At 46.4% G+C, this 12,905-nt stretch overlaps 2 protein-coding genes across 8 annotated transcripts in view; one reads left to right on the top strand and one right to left on the bottom strand.

Annotated features, from left to right (window-relative positions):
• The first annotated feature begins 242 nt into the window (after nucleotides 1-242).
• Nucleotides 243-4,592, top strand: LOC111926290 (carbohydrate sulfotransferase 8-like). 2 transcript variants are annotated; one of them, XM_023922934.2, is made up of 2 exons: nucleotides 243-1,074; nucleotides 2,533-4,592. In XM_023922934.2, the coding sequence occupies exons 1-2, from the start codon at nucleotides 975-977 to the stop codon at nucleotides 3,345-3,347; spliced, it is 915 nt and encodes a 304-aa protein (XP_023778702.2). In that variant the 5' UTR covers nucleotides 243-974; the 3' UTR covers nucleotides 3,348-4,592. The 2 variants fall into 2 exon arrangements, with proteins under 2 accessions (XP_023778702.2, XP_086726962.1); XM_086870836.1 differs by having other exon boundaries at nucleotides 1,052-1,310.
• The window catches only part of XDH (xanthine dehydrogenase), a 72,869-nt gene continuing 64,445 nt past the window's right edge, over nucleotides 4,482-12,905 (bottom strand). For all 6 annotated transcript variants that reach the window (XM_086870785.1, XM_086870791.1, XM_086870778.1 and 3 more), the window contains 6 exons: nucleotides 12,741-12,793; nucleotides 11,519-11,633; nucleotides 10,809-10,874; nucleotides 9,045-9,233; nucleotides 8,448-8,615; nucleotides 4,482-7,803 (listed from right to left, as the gene is read on the bottom strand). In XM_086870785.1, coding sequence (XP_086726911.1) covers nucleotides 7,753-7,803; nucleotides 8,448-8,615; nucleotides 9,045-9,233; nucleotides 10,809-10,874; nucleotides 11,519-11,633; nucleotides 12,741-12,793 — 642 coding nt within the window. In that variant the 3' untranslated portion in view covers nucleotides 4,482-7,752. The remainder of the gene's footprint in view (nucleotides 7,804-8,447; nucleotides 8,616-9,044; nucleotides 9,234-10,808; nucleotides 10,875-11,518; nucleotides 11,634-12,740; nucleotides 12,794-12,905) is intronic.

Below are 12,905 nucleotides of genomic sequence, written 5' to 3'. Positions count from 1 at the left end.
AACGCACAAGCAAATCATGGCCATTCACACCCAGCCCCGAACATCCCCAGCTCTGGCTGTAAAAGGATTCTCCCAGATTTGCGGGGCAGGTTGCAGGGACACATGCAGCAGGGTCTAACCACAAGACCTGGAGGAAACATCTGCTTGCCGCAGAAAGGCTTTAAAAGGCACAAGGCTGTGAAGCCGATCCCCTAAGCAGCAGTCCCCGCCAGCGGCGGGCAGGGCTTCCCCGGGCCCAGAGCACCCTCTGCTGGGAGAGCCGAAGCGTGGCACAGCCCTCACGGCTCCGGGAGGTTTCCATCCCGCGGGGTGGTTCATTGGAGCGGCACGTCCGTCTGCCTGATTTGTGCTCACCCCCTTTCTTTGTGTAACGAGGCCCCCGCACTGCCTGGTCACAGATTTTAAGCAGCAAAAGGGCACAGACAGCAGTTCAGCACTTCTGTGCCTCACGGTCGACCCCGCCACATGACACCGGCTGTGTCCTGTCAGCTCCCCTGCCACAGCTGCTAGCTCGGGGGACCCCCGGCAGCACAGAGGCAGCAGCCGTGGCCCAGCACTGCTCAGCCCCAGCCGCTCCCCACAGCGCCGCTCCCGAGCCGTGCCTCACGCCAAAAGCCGCGGGCAATCGGGAGGGAGTATCGGGGGACCGGGAACATCTTTGCCCGCGTGGCTCTGCAGGACCCCGCACGGAATTGGGGATGCAGGGCCTGATCCTCACAGCACTGTCAGCTGGCACGGCACAGACACTGAATAAAAAGGGCAGATTCTGCCTCAAAGTCTCACACTGTAAGCGCAGGCAGGAGGCACCTGCTGTGCCTCAGGCCGTTTCCCTGCCCCGAGCCGAGCTGCTGCCCAAACAGTACTTTAACCCAGCTCTGGCTGGGTGTGTTTAAATAAACACAGGAGGTTCCCCAACAGCCTTCCCTCGGGTCCCGAGCTGCTCACCAGCACTCGGCACCCAGCACACCCCAGAAATGCGCTTCCTTCCCCGCCTCGGCCTCTCGGCCGCCCTGGCCATCGCCGCCTTCCTCAGCTGGAGGCTGCTGCTCCAGACCCCGGCCCACAGGCGCGGAGGTAAGGCCTGGCCAGCACGGCGGCCCTGCACGCCCGGCAGCCGCTCTGCGCCGTGGGGGACGTGACCTGGAGCTTCTTCCAGAGGCTCTAGGTGGGCAAATGCCCGCAGGACAGAAAACACCCTTGGCACGGTGGTTGTGGAGAAAGCCCTTGCTGTGGGGCCCTGCAGCTTTATGTCCTTAGTGGGATCATTGATCTCATGTGTGGTGGGGAAAACAAGTGTCAGGCTGCTGGAGGTAACTCCCAAACCTTTTGTTAGGAAGACGTTTGTTGTTTTGTTGTGAAAAGCTGTTGGAAAGGCAGGAGGGAGCAGGGGCATTGGAGATTATTACATTTCTTGCCTAAAAATTGCATCCTTCCCCTCCTGTTCCCATCATTCCAGAGCAAAGTTGTCCCAGTTTTTGCAGACATTGTCATTCTGGGGCTGGGTGAGCAGCTCGGGATAGCTTCAGGCACCACTGTGTTTCTTCCTGTGTTCCTGAGGTCCTTTGCCTAATTTTATCTGTGCTTCCCTGCTTTTAACTGTGCTGCTCTGTACAAAAGTCTCCCCAAATATTTAATTTCCCAAGGACCCAGAAGAAACCATCAAACTGTCTCCTTGAAGCTGCCAGATGCCTGCACTGAGCAGAGGAGGCAGATGTGCTGCTACTGAAGAAAATAAACTAGCAAGGCAGGCATTAATCTTCCACGTTCAAACCCACTCTGGCCTTTTCACAACAAATATAAGACAAAAAAGAAAAAAGCAAAGCTGAAATTTGAGAACTTAAACTCACTCTTATAGTGTCTTTGTATTTGCTTTCGCCCTTTATATTTGCTTTGTCGTTGTCTTACTTCTCTTTCGTTTTTGCTTGTTATTTGCTTTTGCCTTTTTATCTACAATAGAAAAAAAATTACATATGGTAGTGATGCAAGAAATTATGTCATTTGGGTTCCTAAATCACCCTAAGCCATTAAAAATAATCCCTTATGTTCATTTGTTAGCTGATGTTAACCTATCAACAGATGCAACAGGGTTTGCAGGACATCATGTATTTGTAGCTACAAACCAATTTACTATTGCCTGGTCTCTCAAAATATTTTTTACTCTTTGGTAAACTCACCTGTGTGATGTTCAGTTGCAAGAAAGGAGTTAAAAACAAAAATTATGTTAGTAGAGAACTGGGTCTGTGGAATAAATATGAGGTTGTGATCAGTCCTTGGGCTTGGTGATCTGGGGAAAGGGAGGTCTGGGTGTCCATAATCTCACATGTTCATGGGGACAGAAACCCATTTCCCAGCAAAGCCAAGCTCTTTGCCAGACAGGACTGGTGTCCCCTCTCCTACCCATCTTTGTCCACGCTGAATCCGTTCCACACTGGAATAACTGGAGAGGAGCCTGCCAACAGCACTGTGTGCTCAGGGACTGACTCAGGGCACTGTGTTCTTTCCTCATCCCTGTCTCCAAATGCTGTTTCCCAGGTGACCTGGCCCCCAAGGCAGAGGAGGGCTTCACTGTGACACTGGACACCTTCCTTCACGTCCAGCAGCTCAGGAAGAGGAGACTGAGAGCTTTCTGTAGCCAAGCAGGCAAAGTTACCACACTGGCAAGCAGCCGGGACGAGAAAGCCTCCCTGCTCCCGAGTCTGAGGGTGAACACCAAGCTGGACTTCCTGTACTGCCAAGTGCCATCAACAGGGGTAGAGGAATGGCATCAGCTTTTGGAAAAGCTAGAGGAGGAAAATGTGACGCTGCCAGTGCCGCTCCCCTACCGCCGGCTGCATGCTAAGGAGACACAGCTGAGCGCGTTCAACCAGACGGAGATAAAGGCCATGCTGGGGTCTTACACCAAAGTGCTGTTTGTCAGGGACCCTTTCCACAGGCTGATCACCACGTTCCTGCAAGGCATGGGCATCAGCTCATCCTTCAGCAGCTTTGTCCAGGAAGTTCTAGACAGTGGAATGCACAATGGCAGCGTGGCTTGGAAACCACTGGTCAGCCTGTGCCGGCCCTGCCTCATCCAGTATGACTACGTGGTGATGTTTGGCTTCCTCAGGCAGGAGCTGGGCCACCTGCTGCGCCGGGCTGGGCTGCCTGCGGGCAGCCTCCCTCCCGAGCTCACCGACAGCCAGGTGCAGTGGACCTACAGGTGGCTGTCAGAGCAGATGTTCAGTGAGCTGTCTGCCCAGCAGAAGAAGCAGCTGTCTCATTTCTACCGCTGGGACCTTGCTGCTTTCCCATTTTCTAGCAGTTTCCTGTCAGACCGCCCCAGCACTGCAAAGACCTGGGAGAAATAGCCCCATGGAGGAACTGTTTCAGGGAGTGTTAATCCAAAGGTGTCAAGGTTCTGTCAGGCCTTTACTTGCAGGGAGGTTTTCCATGTCACAGTCCAAAGGACTCGTCAGAGAGCTAAGACACACCACTGCCAGGGATGGGGGATCAACACAGCTGTGTCCTGTTTAAACACAGCAGGTGCAGGCACTAGGGAAACTTGTGGCACAAGTCAGAAAACTTCATGAACTAAACTGCGATGGGATAAAGCAGTTTGGGGTGGGGTGGGTTGGACCTGCTGCAAGCTACAGCAGCATCACACATGCTGTGCCCACACTGACATTTCCTTTTCTGGGCTTTTGTTGGGCCAAGAGGTTTGGCAATGGCTTCTTCATGACAGATCTTCCCATGCAGATACAAGACGTACTCCCAAAGGAGCATGTCACCTGGAGGCTGAGATACAGCACAGGGTGGCACACCCTGCTGGGCAACCACTGACAATGTTCCCAATCTTTTCATGCTCAGGGAGGGTCGAGCCTGGCCCATCATTTGGTCTTTTCTGTTCTGTGTGAACTGTTTCTGTTTTACAACCTCATTTCTTATGTGTGTGGGCCCTGGGGATGGGACCCAATCCTTGCTCCATTCACAGGTTTTGAGTTTGGCTCCCCTCCTTCCAGGGCTGATTCCAATAGGCCAAGGCCACTGTTCAGCTCAGTGCACTAGCCCTGAGACAAGGAAGTGTCAGTGTGGACCAGGTACCAGCCACAGCACCAGACAGACTGTGTCTGTCCCACCTTGTGTCAGCAACTGGTGGGCCCTGGGGAGGTGGCTAGAAGCATCATAATGCAGCACTGTGCTGCTGTGGAAAACAGGATGTGGCTACTACAAGCTCCTGCTGGCAGAGAAGCAAAAGGACTGACTGCTTTCTTTCGGACTTGGCTGCCAGCGTGGCCAGACAGAGGCCCAGTCTCTCCAGCTGGCTCACGGCTTCATCCAGCTGAGCAGCCCGGAGCAACCATCCATCCTCTCCCTGCTTTGGTCACTGAGCTGATCTGACTCACAGCCCCTGGGAAGGGTCCATCTTTGTCAAACAAACACCAAGGATGATCTGAAGTTATCTAGATTTCAAATCCTGACAGATTCTGACCATGGCATACTTGTTTCCAGAGTATTTAACAGCTTTATTTTGTAGTGTTGTGACATTCACAGAGAATTCCATGTACATTCATGGTACCAATTTGACAGCACTCATTAAAGAATGTTAGTGAAAACTGTTGATCAGAACTGACCTAAAACAATTGCCAAAATCTTGGCCTCCCTCTCTCACAGAAGGCCATGCAATTAATATCATCAAAACATCAGATCAGCTGGGCTCCTTTCACACTCCTGCAAACTCTCCAGCTGCAGTAATTACTATTTAAGTGCCGTTATTGTGCGCAGTACTTTACAGTCTAGCAAGATGGCATAGTTCCTCTTTTGAGGATAGACTTCTGGAAGAAGAAAAGCAGCAAATTTCCAATTATATGCCATTAAGTTAGAGTCTTGCATCCATGCTCTATTTCACTGGAAAATACTAGAAAAGTACTTGATGAGTAGCTTTCCCTCCAGTGACAGTGAGCTGAGACCCCACGCAGCAAGATGTGGTGTGAGGAGATGGGACACAGCACCTGGCAGGGGACAGTGCTGTGCACTCAGGGCAGGAGAGCTGCTCCCTCACAGCTTTGCAGCGCAGGCCATGCCTCGAGTCAGGGATCTTCTCTTCCTACCAGCCCTCTGCAGTGGGTCCCAGTCCTCTCCTAAGGTGCCTGGCACTTAGTTCCATGGGAAAGCAATGTATGAAATGTTCAGACATTGAGAGGTGATATGAAAACCTCAGCTTCATGTCCCTTTGAGTCCCACAGCACAGGCAGGTAGTACAGTGATCTTTCTGTAAATTCCTATTAGCCTCCTAGCTTCCCTTTTCCCTATACCCTCACAATCAGTTGCTATCATTACTTTGCAACCCTGATTTTTATACCATTGTCCTCCCCAGGTGTTTGATATAATTTACATTACATTCCAGTGAACCCCAAAAGGGAAGTGTTTCCTTTCTCTATCAGCTGGGCAAGGGTATCAAGAGGGCCTCAAGCTGGGATGGGCATGAGGGCCAGGGCTGCTGCCTGGGAACAAGTGGCTCACTGATGCTGCAGCAAAACTGGCTCTACAGGTCTGCTCTGAACAGCCTGATCTGAGCACTGCATGTACGCAGAACTTGGCAAATGCGCTTCAAATTAACTCACAAAGCAAATAGCAAAACAGAGACCTGATGCATCTAATTAAAAAAAATTTCACCTGACCAGACAGTCACTGCAGCTGCGTGAGACACTCACAAACCCATCCTGAAATGATGACAATTCCAAAACCAGGGGGAGAAAGAACATTTATCCTATTTGTGACATCCCAATGTCTCCCAGGACCATCACAGGCAGCAGACCTATCATGAGCACTGGCAAGTTTCCCTGGGATGACACTGGGAGCTCCTTGATATCCCACTCTGCCTGTGTCTGTGTCCATGCTCTGCTTTAACACATTACCTTTGTATTTCTTCTTGTCTTCATCTGAATGAGCATGTCCAGCAATCCCACAAGGTGGAATTCATATGAACAGCTGATACCAATCTACCTTACAGACTTTGTATTTTGCACCCCTCCCTGGACACCCAAGAATGTGGACACACAGGCTCTAATAGCTGTTCTTGAACATGAATTATCACGTCTTCTTTTCTAAGAGGTTTTCTACATATTACATTATTTTGTTTTCCTGAGAAAACAAAAATGTGTTCTTGCCCAGTACCTCAGAGCTTAAGAACCACCAGTATCATGTTTCAATTAATAAAACAATTACATAGCAAGCCCAACAGGCACAAAATACTTCCTGCAACTCACATATACAAATTCCCTTTTTCTAGATGGTAGATCCATAGTATTTCAAGTTGAGAAATAAATCTACACCTTCCCAAGCAATATACCCTGGAGTGCTTAAAAAAATATTTCACACTGAGCATACGTTTTCCAGTCCTAAGATGAAGGCAAATTTAAAGAAGTTGGTATATGAGCAAAATTTTATATAAGAGTTACATCCTCTTGCACCGTGTATTTTCCATGGCCCTGGGAGTGCAAAATGAGAAAAAGGACATTTTCACGAAGCAGTAGGCCAAAAAAACAGATAAAAGTTTGCAAATGATAAGCAGGCATGCTATGTGGCTGACACTACCTAGAGATAACATAGTGCTCCAGTGTTGAATCTGACAGTGACAAAACCTGTCAGGGGGGATGCCCAGCACTAAATCCAACATGAAAAATATATTCAATCCAGATGACACCAGGTCATCACATAGCACATTTTTTAGACAAGCAGTCCCTGTAGCAAAATGTACCTATGCTCTTACATTCAGCAAAACTAGAATTCTCTTGAAAAGAAAGCAAGGCCATGACAGCAAGGGGTTGACCCAGAGCCAGCTAATCCCCAGCTGTGCCCAGCCTCCTCATGCCCCTTGCTCAGGCTGGTAAAAATTGCCTTGGGAACATCGATGAGCAAATTTCTCTGTTACTCCAAGGTCTCTGATGTCCTTTCCTATTTAAAGGACAGGGAGAGATGTGGAGGTGTGGGATGGGAAAAGTCTGTGTCAAACAAAGCAGCATCTTGCTGGAAGTACTCTTGGTGTATTTAGTTTTTATCTTTAATCAGAGAAGACGAGATAGCACTTGAACTGAAATCTCATTAAAGCCCCGGTGCGGACAAAGCAACACTCATTGGACTTGGGGTAAATGAGTTTTTAGTCACATTTTAGCCTTTTCCTCTGAAACACAGGTAATTGTAGCAATACTTTTGTTAAACAGGTAAGACCATCTTCATTAGCCAACATCAAAAGTCCTGCTCATCTCCCTCTAGGATATAGCTGGCTTTGTGTGCAAAGGGGACACAGCAGGGTCCAGCCCTCAGCACTTCTTACACCCTCCCCCATCTCAGCTAAAGGACTCTTATGTCTGGGCTCAACACATTTAAGTCCTTCTTGCATAGCATCACAAGGTGATACATCTTTTCCCCATAGCAGGAAAAAGAAGAAACAGCCACCCTGCTATTTCACATTGGCTCCTAAGTAGCATCCTTGCAACAATTTTATATGAAACCTTTAAGCTTTTTCAATTACACCTTGATAACATCACCTTCAACTTGCTCTTCATTTGAATTTACATCACAGCTATAATCTGGCAGCAATTTCCTCTCATAGAGAAAACAATGATTGGACAATTAAATGTGAAAGCTCCGCAAATCAGTGGGTGAGCCACATGAACACAGGTTGGGGTTTTTTTCTCTGTTATAGTCCTCCTGCCTTGTGGTTCCTCTGATGTAAGCTCAGTTTCAGCAGAGTTTGCTCTTCAAACTTTCTTCCTACACACGCACACACCATGGTTTAAAGGTACCTGGCTCAGCAGAAGGGCACTATAAAGAGAAAAAAAGTATTTGAATTAGCAACAAATGAGGGTTGTGTCCAGGGTTCATCATGTCCCACCCTGCTGCTTTTCAGGTGGGGGACTTTGTACATGTGAAAATAGGAGCTCCTGTCCCAGTTTTTCCAAATGCAGAGATGTCTGATGCACTTTTGTTAAAGGCCTGATGGTTGAATACTACAGAGCCCTGTGACTACACTAGGGAAGAGCAGCAGATGAGAAGCCAATGACAGGGATAACTGGATAACTCCTGCACTCCTTCAATGTCCACAGCTCTAAGGAGACTCCTGTGGCCTTAACATTCAGAAGAAGGGAGTATTTGAAGGAACACTTTTCTCCCCCTCCCTTGCTGAGGGACACCACTAAATCACACTGTGGCCTTCACCATAAGTAATGATTCTCTGAGAGATGATAGTCTGGAGCATCAGGAAAAGCAGTCAGTGCCTTTGTTCCATGCACAACACTTAGAGAATGGAATGGATTGAATGTTGGAGATACTGTACAGAGATACTTCCTAGCAGGGACACAGCCTCCCCATCCTGCCCTAATCCCAGCTCCAGGCCCCTGTGACTTCCAGGCACACTCCCCATGGGGCAGGCTGGCCAGGGAGCAGATTGTGAGAGCAGGGGCTGTTACCATTTTGGTGAAGATGTCCACGCAAGCATTGCGGATCCTCTCTGGGGTGGCAGGGCTGTCCAGCCTGAATGCCTCCGTCAGGCCAGAGTCCTTCCTTGCTGAGTAGATGGCATCTTTAATGGCGTAAAATACTGAGGCAGACAGGAACAGAGGTGGCTCTCCCACAGCCTAGGAAGAGCACAAGCAAGAGTGAGGCTTTGCCTTCCAGATGGGAACCTCAGTCTACCAGATGTGCACAGTGAAGAAACATGATGCTAAAACAGCCTCCAGTGTTCCAGGTGTGATCAGTGAGGAAAGACTGAGCTAAATCAACCCTCAGTCCATTTAAAGAGGAAAGAGGAAGAAAACACAAGCTTTCTCACACAGAAAAGCCACTTGAATTCGGTCTAATGGACAATCAGGACAGCAATGTGCAGGTTATTTCAGTTCTTCCTAACTGAAAAGGATAGTACACATATTTCTGATAAGAAGCAGAAAAACATCCTGACCTCAGAGTAACCACAGCATAATGAGATGAACTGTTCAGATACACAGGTTCATGACTTTATCCCACTCAGCTTCACAGTGTTGTGGGGCAGTAAGGCCTCACAGGCGTACCTTGGATGAGTAAACTGCCTTGCTATTGGGGCAGTCACGGAGAAGGGACACGTAGAATTCTGTTGGGATGTCTCCAAATGCTGGGATTTTGTACATGCCAGGCCCTCGAGTGTACAAGTTCCCTTCAGGAGAGTAGCGCAGCTCCTCCATGGTGAAGAGCCCAATGCCCTGGACGAAAGCTCCTTCTATCTACAAGCACATCCAAACAAGGTTATGTTCTCTTTGTTGTTGTTGTTGTTGTTCTTCCCTGCACAAGGACGAACAGTGACGAAATCCACCAGGATTTTCAACCCTCCCCACCTGATTCAGATCCTGCTTTTTATCTCTAAACCCTTGTCCCTTCTGCTGGGTACAATCTTTGCACAATTCCTGTATTCCCACATAAATGTGGCTGCGTTTCCCTGGCAGGTGAAGCAATTTGCAAATACATGCAAACAGATTTTCTGTAAGTGCTAGACAGGAATTTTCTGATGAAGCAACAGGAAAAAAAATAAAATCAATGATAAAATATTGATTTCTTCCCAGGCAGGTGAACACTGAATGAGTTGAATTTGCTGATATACCAAAGGAGAAGTAGGCTAAAAGGACTAAAGATGAAACATCTAAAGACAAACTATTTTATGCTTTCTATTTCAGTATAAATGCTTTCCTAAATGCTGTGTATTATCAGGTCAGCAGCACAGACACCTGCAAAAACACTCCTATATCCATTTAAGTACTAAAAAACTTCTTTGCTTATTTTTTCTACTGTAAATTTTAGGAGAAAAAAGATTATGAGAGGAGGATGTGCTAGAACAACCCTGCACAAAGCAGCTCTGCTCTCTCTGCCCACTGAGATATCTGATGGCCAGAGCAGTCTAAAGACTTTGCACAAGCATTCATTGACCCATCTGTGTGTACTTGTGTTCCTGCACTCATGCCACATCCTTTCTCTCCTGTGCCCCCAGATCCTCTGCAGCAATTCATGGAAGGACACAGGAATTGAAGACCCCTTAGACAGGCTCCATTTAGTACATCTCTCAACTCCCAAAGCTAAAGTGACAGGCCACAAAGGCAGAAAATATCTTTCTCCCCTTGGATACTTCCAAAAAAAAAAAAATCTCTTTCAGAAAAAAATGTCACTTTCAAGGAAATTTCATTTTAGCTATAGCAGAGCTTTGCCTGTCATCCCAAATCCTGCAGCAGTTTCATTGGAGTTACACCCTATCAACATCTAGAGTTAGCCAGTGAGCTAAGATGGCTAGATAAGCATGCAGCTAACAATTCATCTCTTGGTCTGTCAAACAACCCTGTGTTTATTACCTTTATCTGCTAAGAGATACTGTGATTATTACAGCACAAAATTTTGAAGTAATCTTGTGCCTGCCCAAGGACTTTGCAAGATAAGTGACTGGTCCAACTTCATATTGAGAATTCTACACAGCAGCAGCTGGAGGACAGAATCTGCCACCCTAACACTTTAGTCACAGGAGAATTTTCACTAAATTAAATAAACTTAATATTGGCAGATTGGAGCATAAATATAAAGTGTGGGATTTAGCCTGCAAAACATCAATGGGATGATAACTGGACAATATCCTGTAGTCTTACTAGCCAAGCCAAAAATCCCCACACCCTAACAGAATATTTCCCTGTGTAATTCTGTGCCAAGTTAAAAAGGTTGTGTTTGCAAAGGCAGAACATGGAGAGGGATAATAAATAGAAAAGCCTGAGAGCAATGTGATTGCTTTAACATGATGGAAATAGCAATACTTTATCACTTACCTGTCCTATATCTATGGCTGGGTTCAGACTGGTACCAACATCCATAACAATGTCTGTACGAATGTTCTAAAAAGCAGAAATCAAGGGTAAATCAGCACAGATCTCCGGAGCCAGTCCACCATGGTCTCATGTGAGCAGCATCCAAACACTATCCCATATAATCTTATCTCAGATGAACTTCTCATACTGACTTTTAATCTGAACTCTCCCCAAAAGTAATTCAAAGGAACCCACTGCAGTTTTCCCCAGAGGTCCAATGGACCCAATTAATATTAATTCCAAGATGCTGGTATCAGTGGTTTATAGCTGAGCATAACCAACTAGGTCAGATCCTGATTAATTTTTTTCTTTCTTTTTTCTTTTCTTTCTTTCCAGATGTCTTCAGTGTTATTTTTAATGATTAACTCAATTCCAGGATGTTTCTGTACTTTCATGCCAACACAGTGCTGCTATCTCTTACTCAAGCAAATCCAATAACTTTTGCAATCATTCATTAAGCTCAAATCCCCACAGGGTAGATAATTATTGTTTTATTACACTTTACGGATTGCTGCACTGTGGAACAGAGGAGTTAAGAAATTTGCTGAAGGTCACACACACCAGACCAATGACAGAACCAGGAATGGGCTGACACCCAGTATTTGTTCTAACTCCCCATGAATGTTCCCTTCACCAAAACACAGAGAGCTGTTTCACTGCTGACCCCTCACCTTGTGGTCACCTGTCAGGCAATCTATCTCAACCTCAGAGCAGGCAACTCCATAACTGAAGTAGGAGAATGGTTTCCCTTCGTTCTTTTCGAAGTTGTAGCCAACGTCAGGAATTCTTGATAGAGAAACAAAACCACATTTCATTCCATGAAAAAAAAACAAAAACAAATACAACTCTATTGCTACTTACTAAAATCCTATTTCACTTTCGTTTCCTGCCTTCTGTAAAGCCCATGCAGAAATTAAAAGTGTAAAGAACTAGAAATAAAAATCTGCTACATCTGCTCTGTATTCCAAAACTTGATTGAAACTATCAAAGTGTTTTGGCTATCATTATTTGCCCATAAATCTTAGGGCTTGTGATGACTATTATCTACCAATCCAGTAGAAAATACTTTGCTTTTAGAGTACAGGTGAATGTTTCTTTAAGGCCATTAAATTTCAGAACATATTCAAGCTGAAGCAGAAATTCTATTAAGCTTAGAACTAATTTTAAGCACAGCTCATGGCAAGTTTGGTGTCTGACTGCTTATTCTTTATCTGAAAACTGGTTTATTAAAATACTGATAAGTCACTTGGTTAAGAGAAGAAATACATTTCAGAGATGCAAAAGAAATTAACACATAGTATATTTTAGTCCTAAATAGGTTCTTCTCAACACTTGTTTACTCATTAATGTCAACCTCTCTGCCTTAAAGATGATAGGTCTCTGCTTTCCTCCAGCACTAAAGCTGACTAAGAGAAGTGCCCCATTTCAGAGCTACGCAGGGTCCAGCAAGAGTCTGAAGTGGGAGAACAATGCTGGAAACACTGGTATCTGCTCATGTCACAAGAGACAGGATTTTCCTCAAGGACAATCCTTGTCCCCTCTTATGCCACATAGTTCTAGTGCAAAACTAGGTCACAAGACTGACGTAGAGCAGAGCCCCAGGCAAAGCTCTGATTTCATTTATGCCTCTTTAGACCGAAGTCAGCTGGAATGAAGGAATGAACTCAGATCTACTCCAGATTTACTTGTCCTCAGAGCTGTGCTCCATCAGGAATTGATTCTCCCCAGCCAGGAGACTTTTAACCTCAGTTTACCACTTGTAGGTAGGAAAGGGAATACAGCTTTAATTTAGAGCAGTGACAGGGGGCTGGGGGCTGTAAATCCTCCCAGAATTTCCATGGATGCAATCCATGCAACCAAGTCAGTGCCTCTGCAGTGTGAATTTTCACTCACCTATAAAACCCCGTGGCTGACAGGCTGACACAGCTCTCATAGGCAGTTTTAATCTGGCAACATGAACAAGAGTTTGAAAACAGTAAAATGTACAATCAGGCCCTTCAAAATAACTGCAGAAAAACATTTCCTCAAGTAGAAAATGTGCAGTGACAGACAGCTGTC

The sequence above is a fragment of the Cyanistes caeruleus genome, chromosome 2, assembly GCF_971803275.1.
Source record: "Cyanistes caeruleus chromosome 2, bCyaCae1.hap1.1, whole genome shotgun sequence".
In the NCBI taxonomy this organism is placed as follows: Eukaryota; Metazoa; Chordata; class Aves; order Passeriformes; family Paridae; genus Cyanistes; species Cyanistes caeruleus.
The sequence above is the reverse complement of the archived record's forward strand: the minus strand, read 5'-3'. Positions and strand labels throughout refer to the sequence as shown.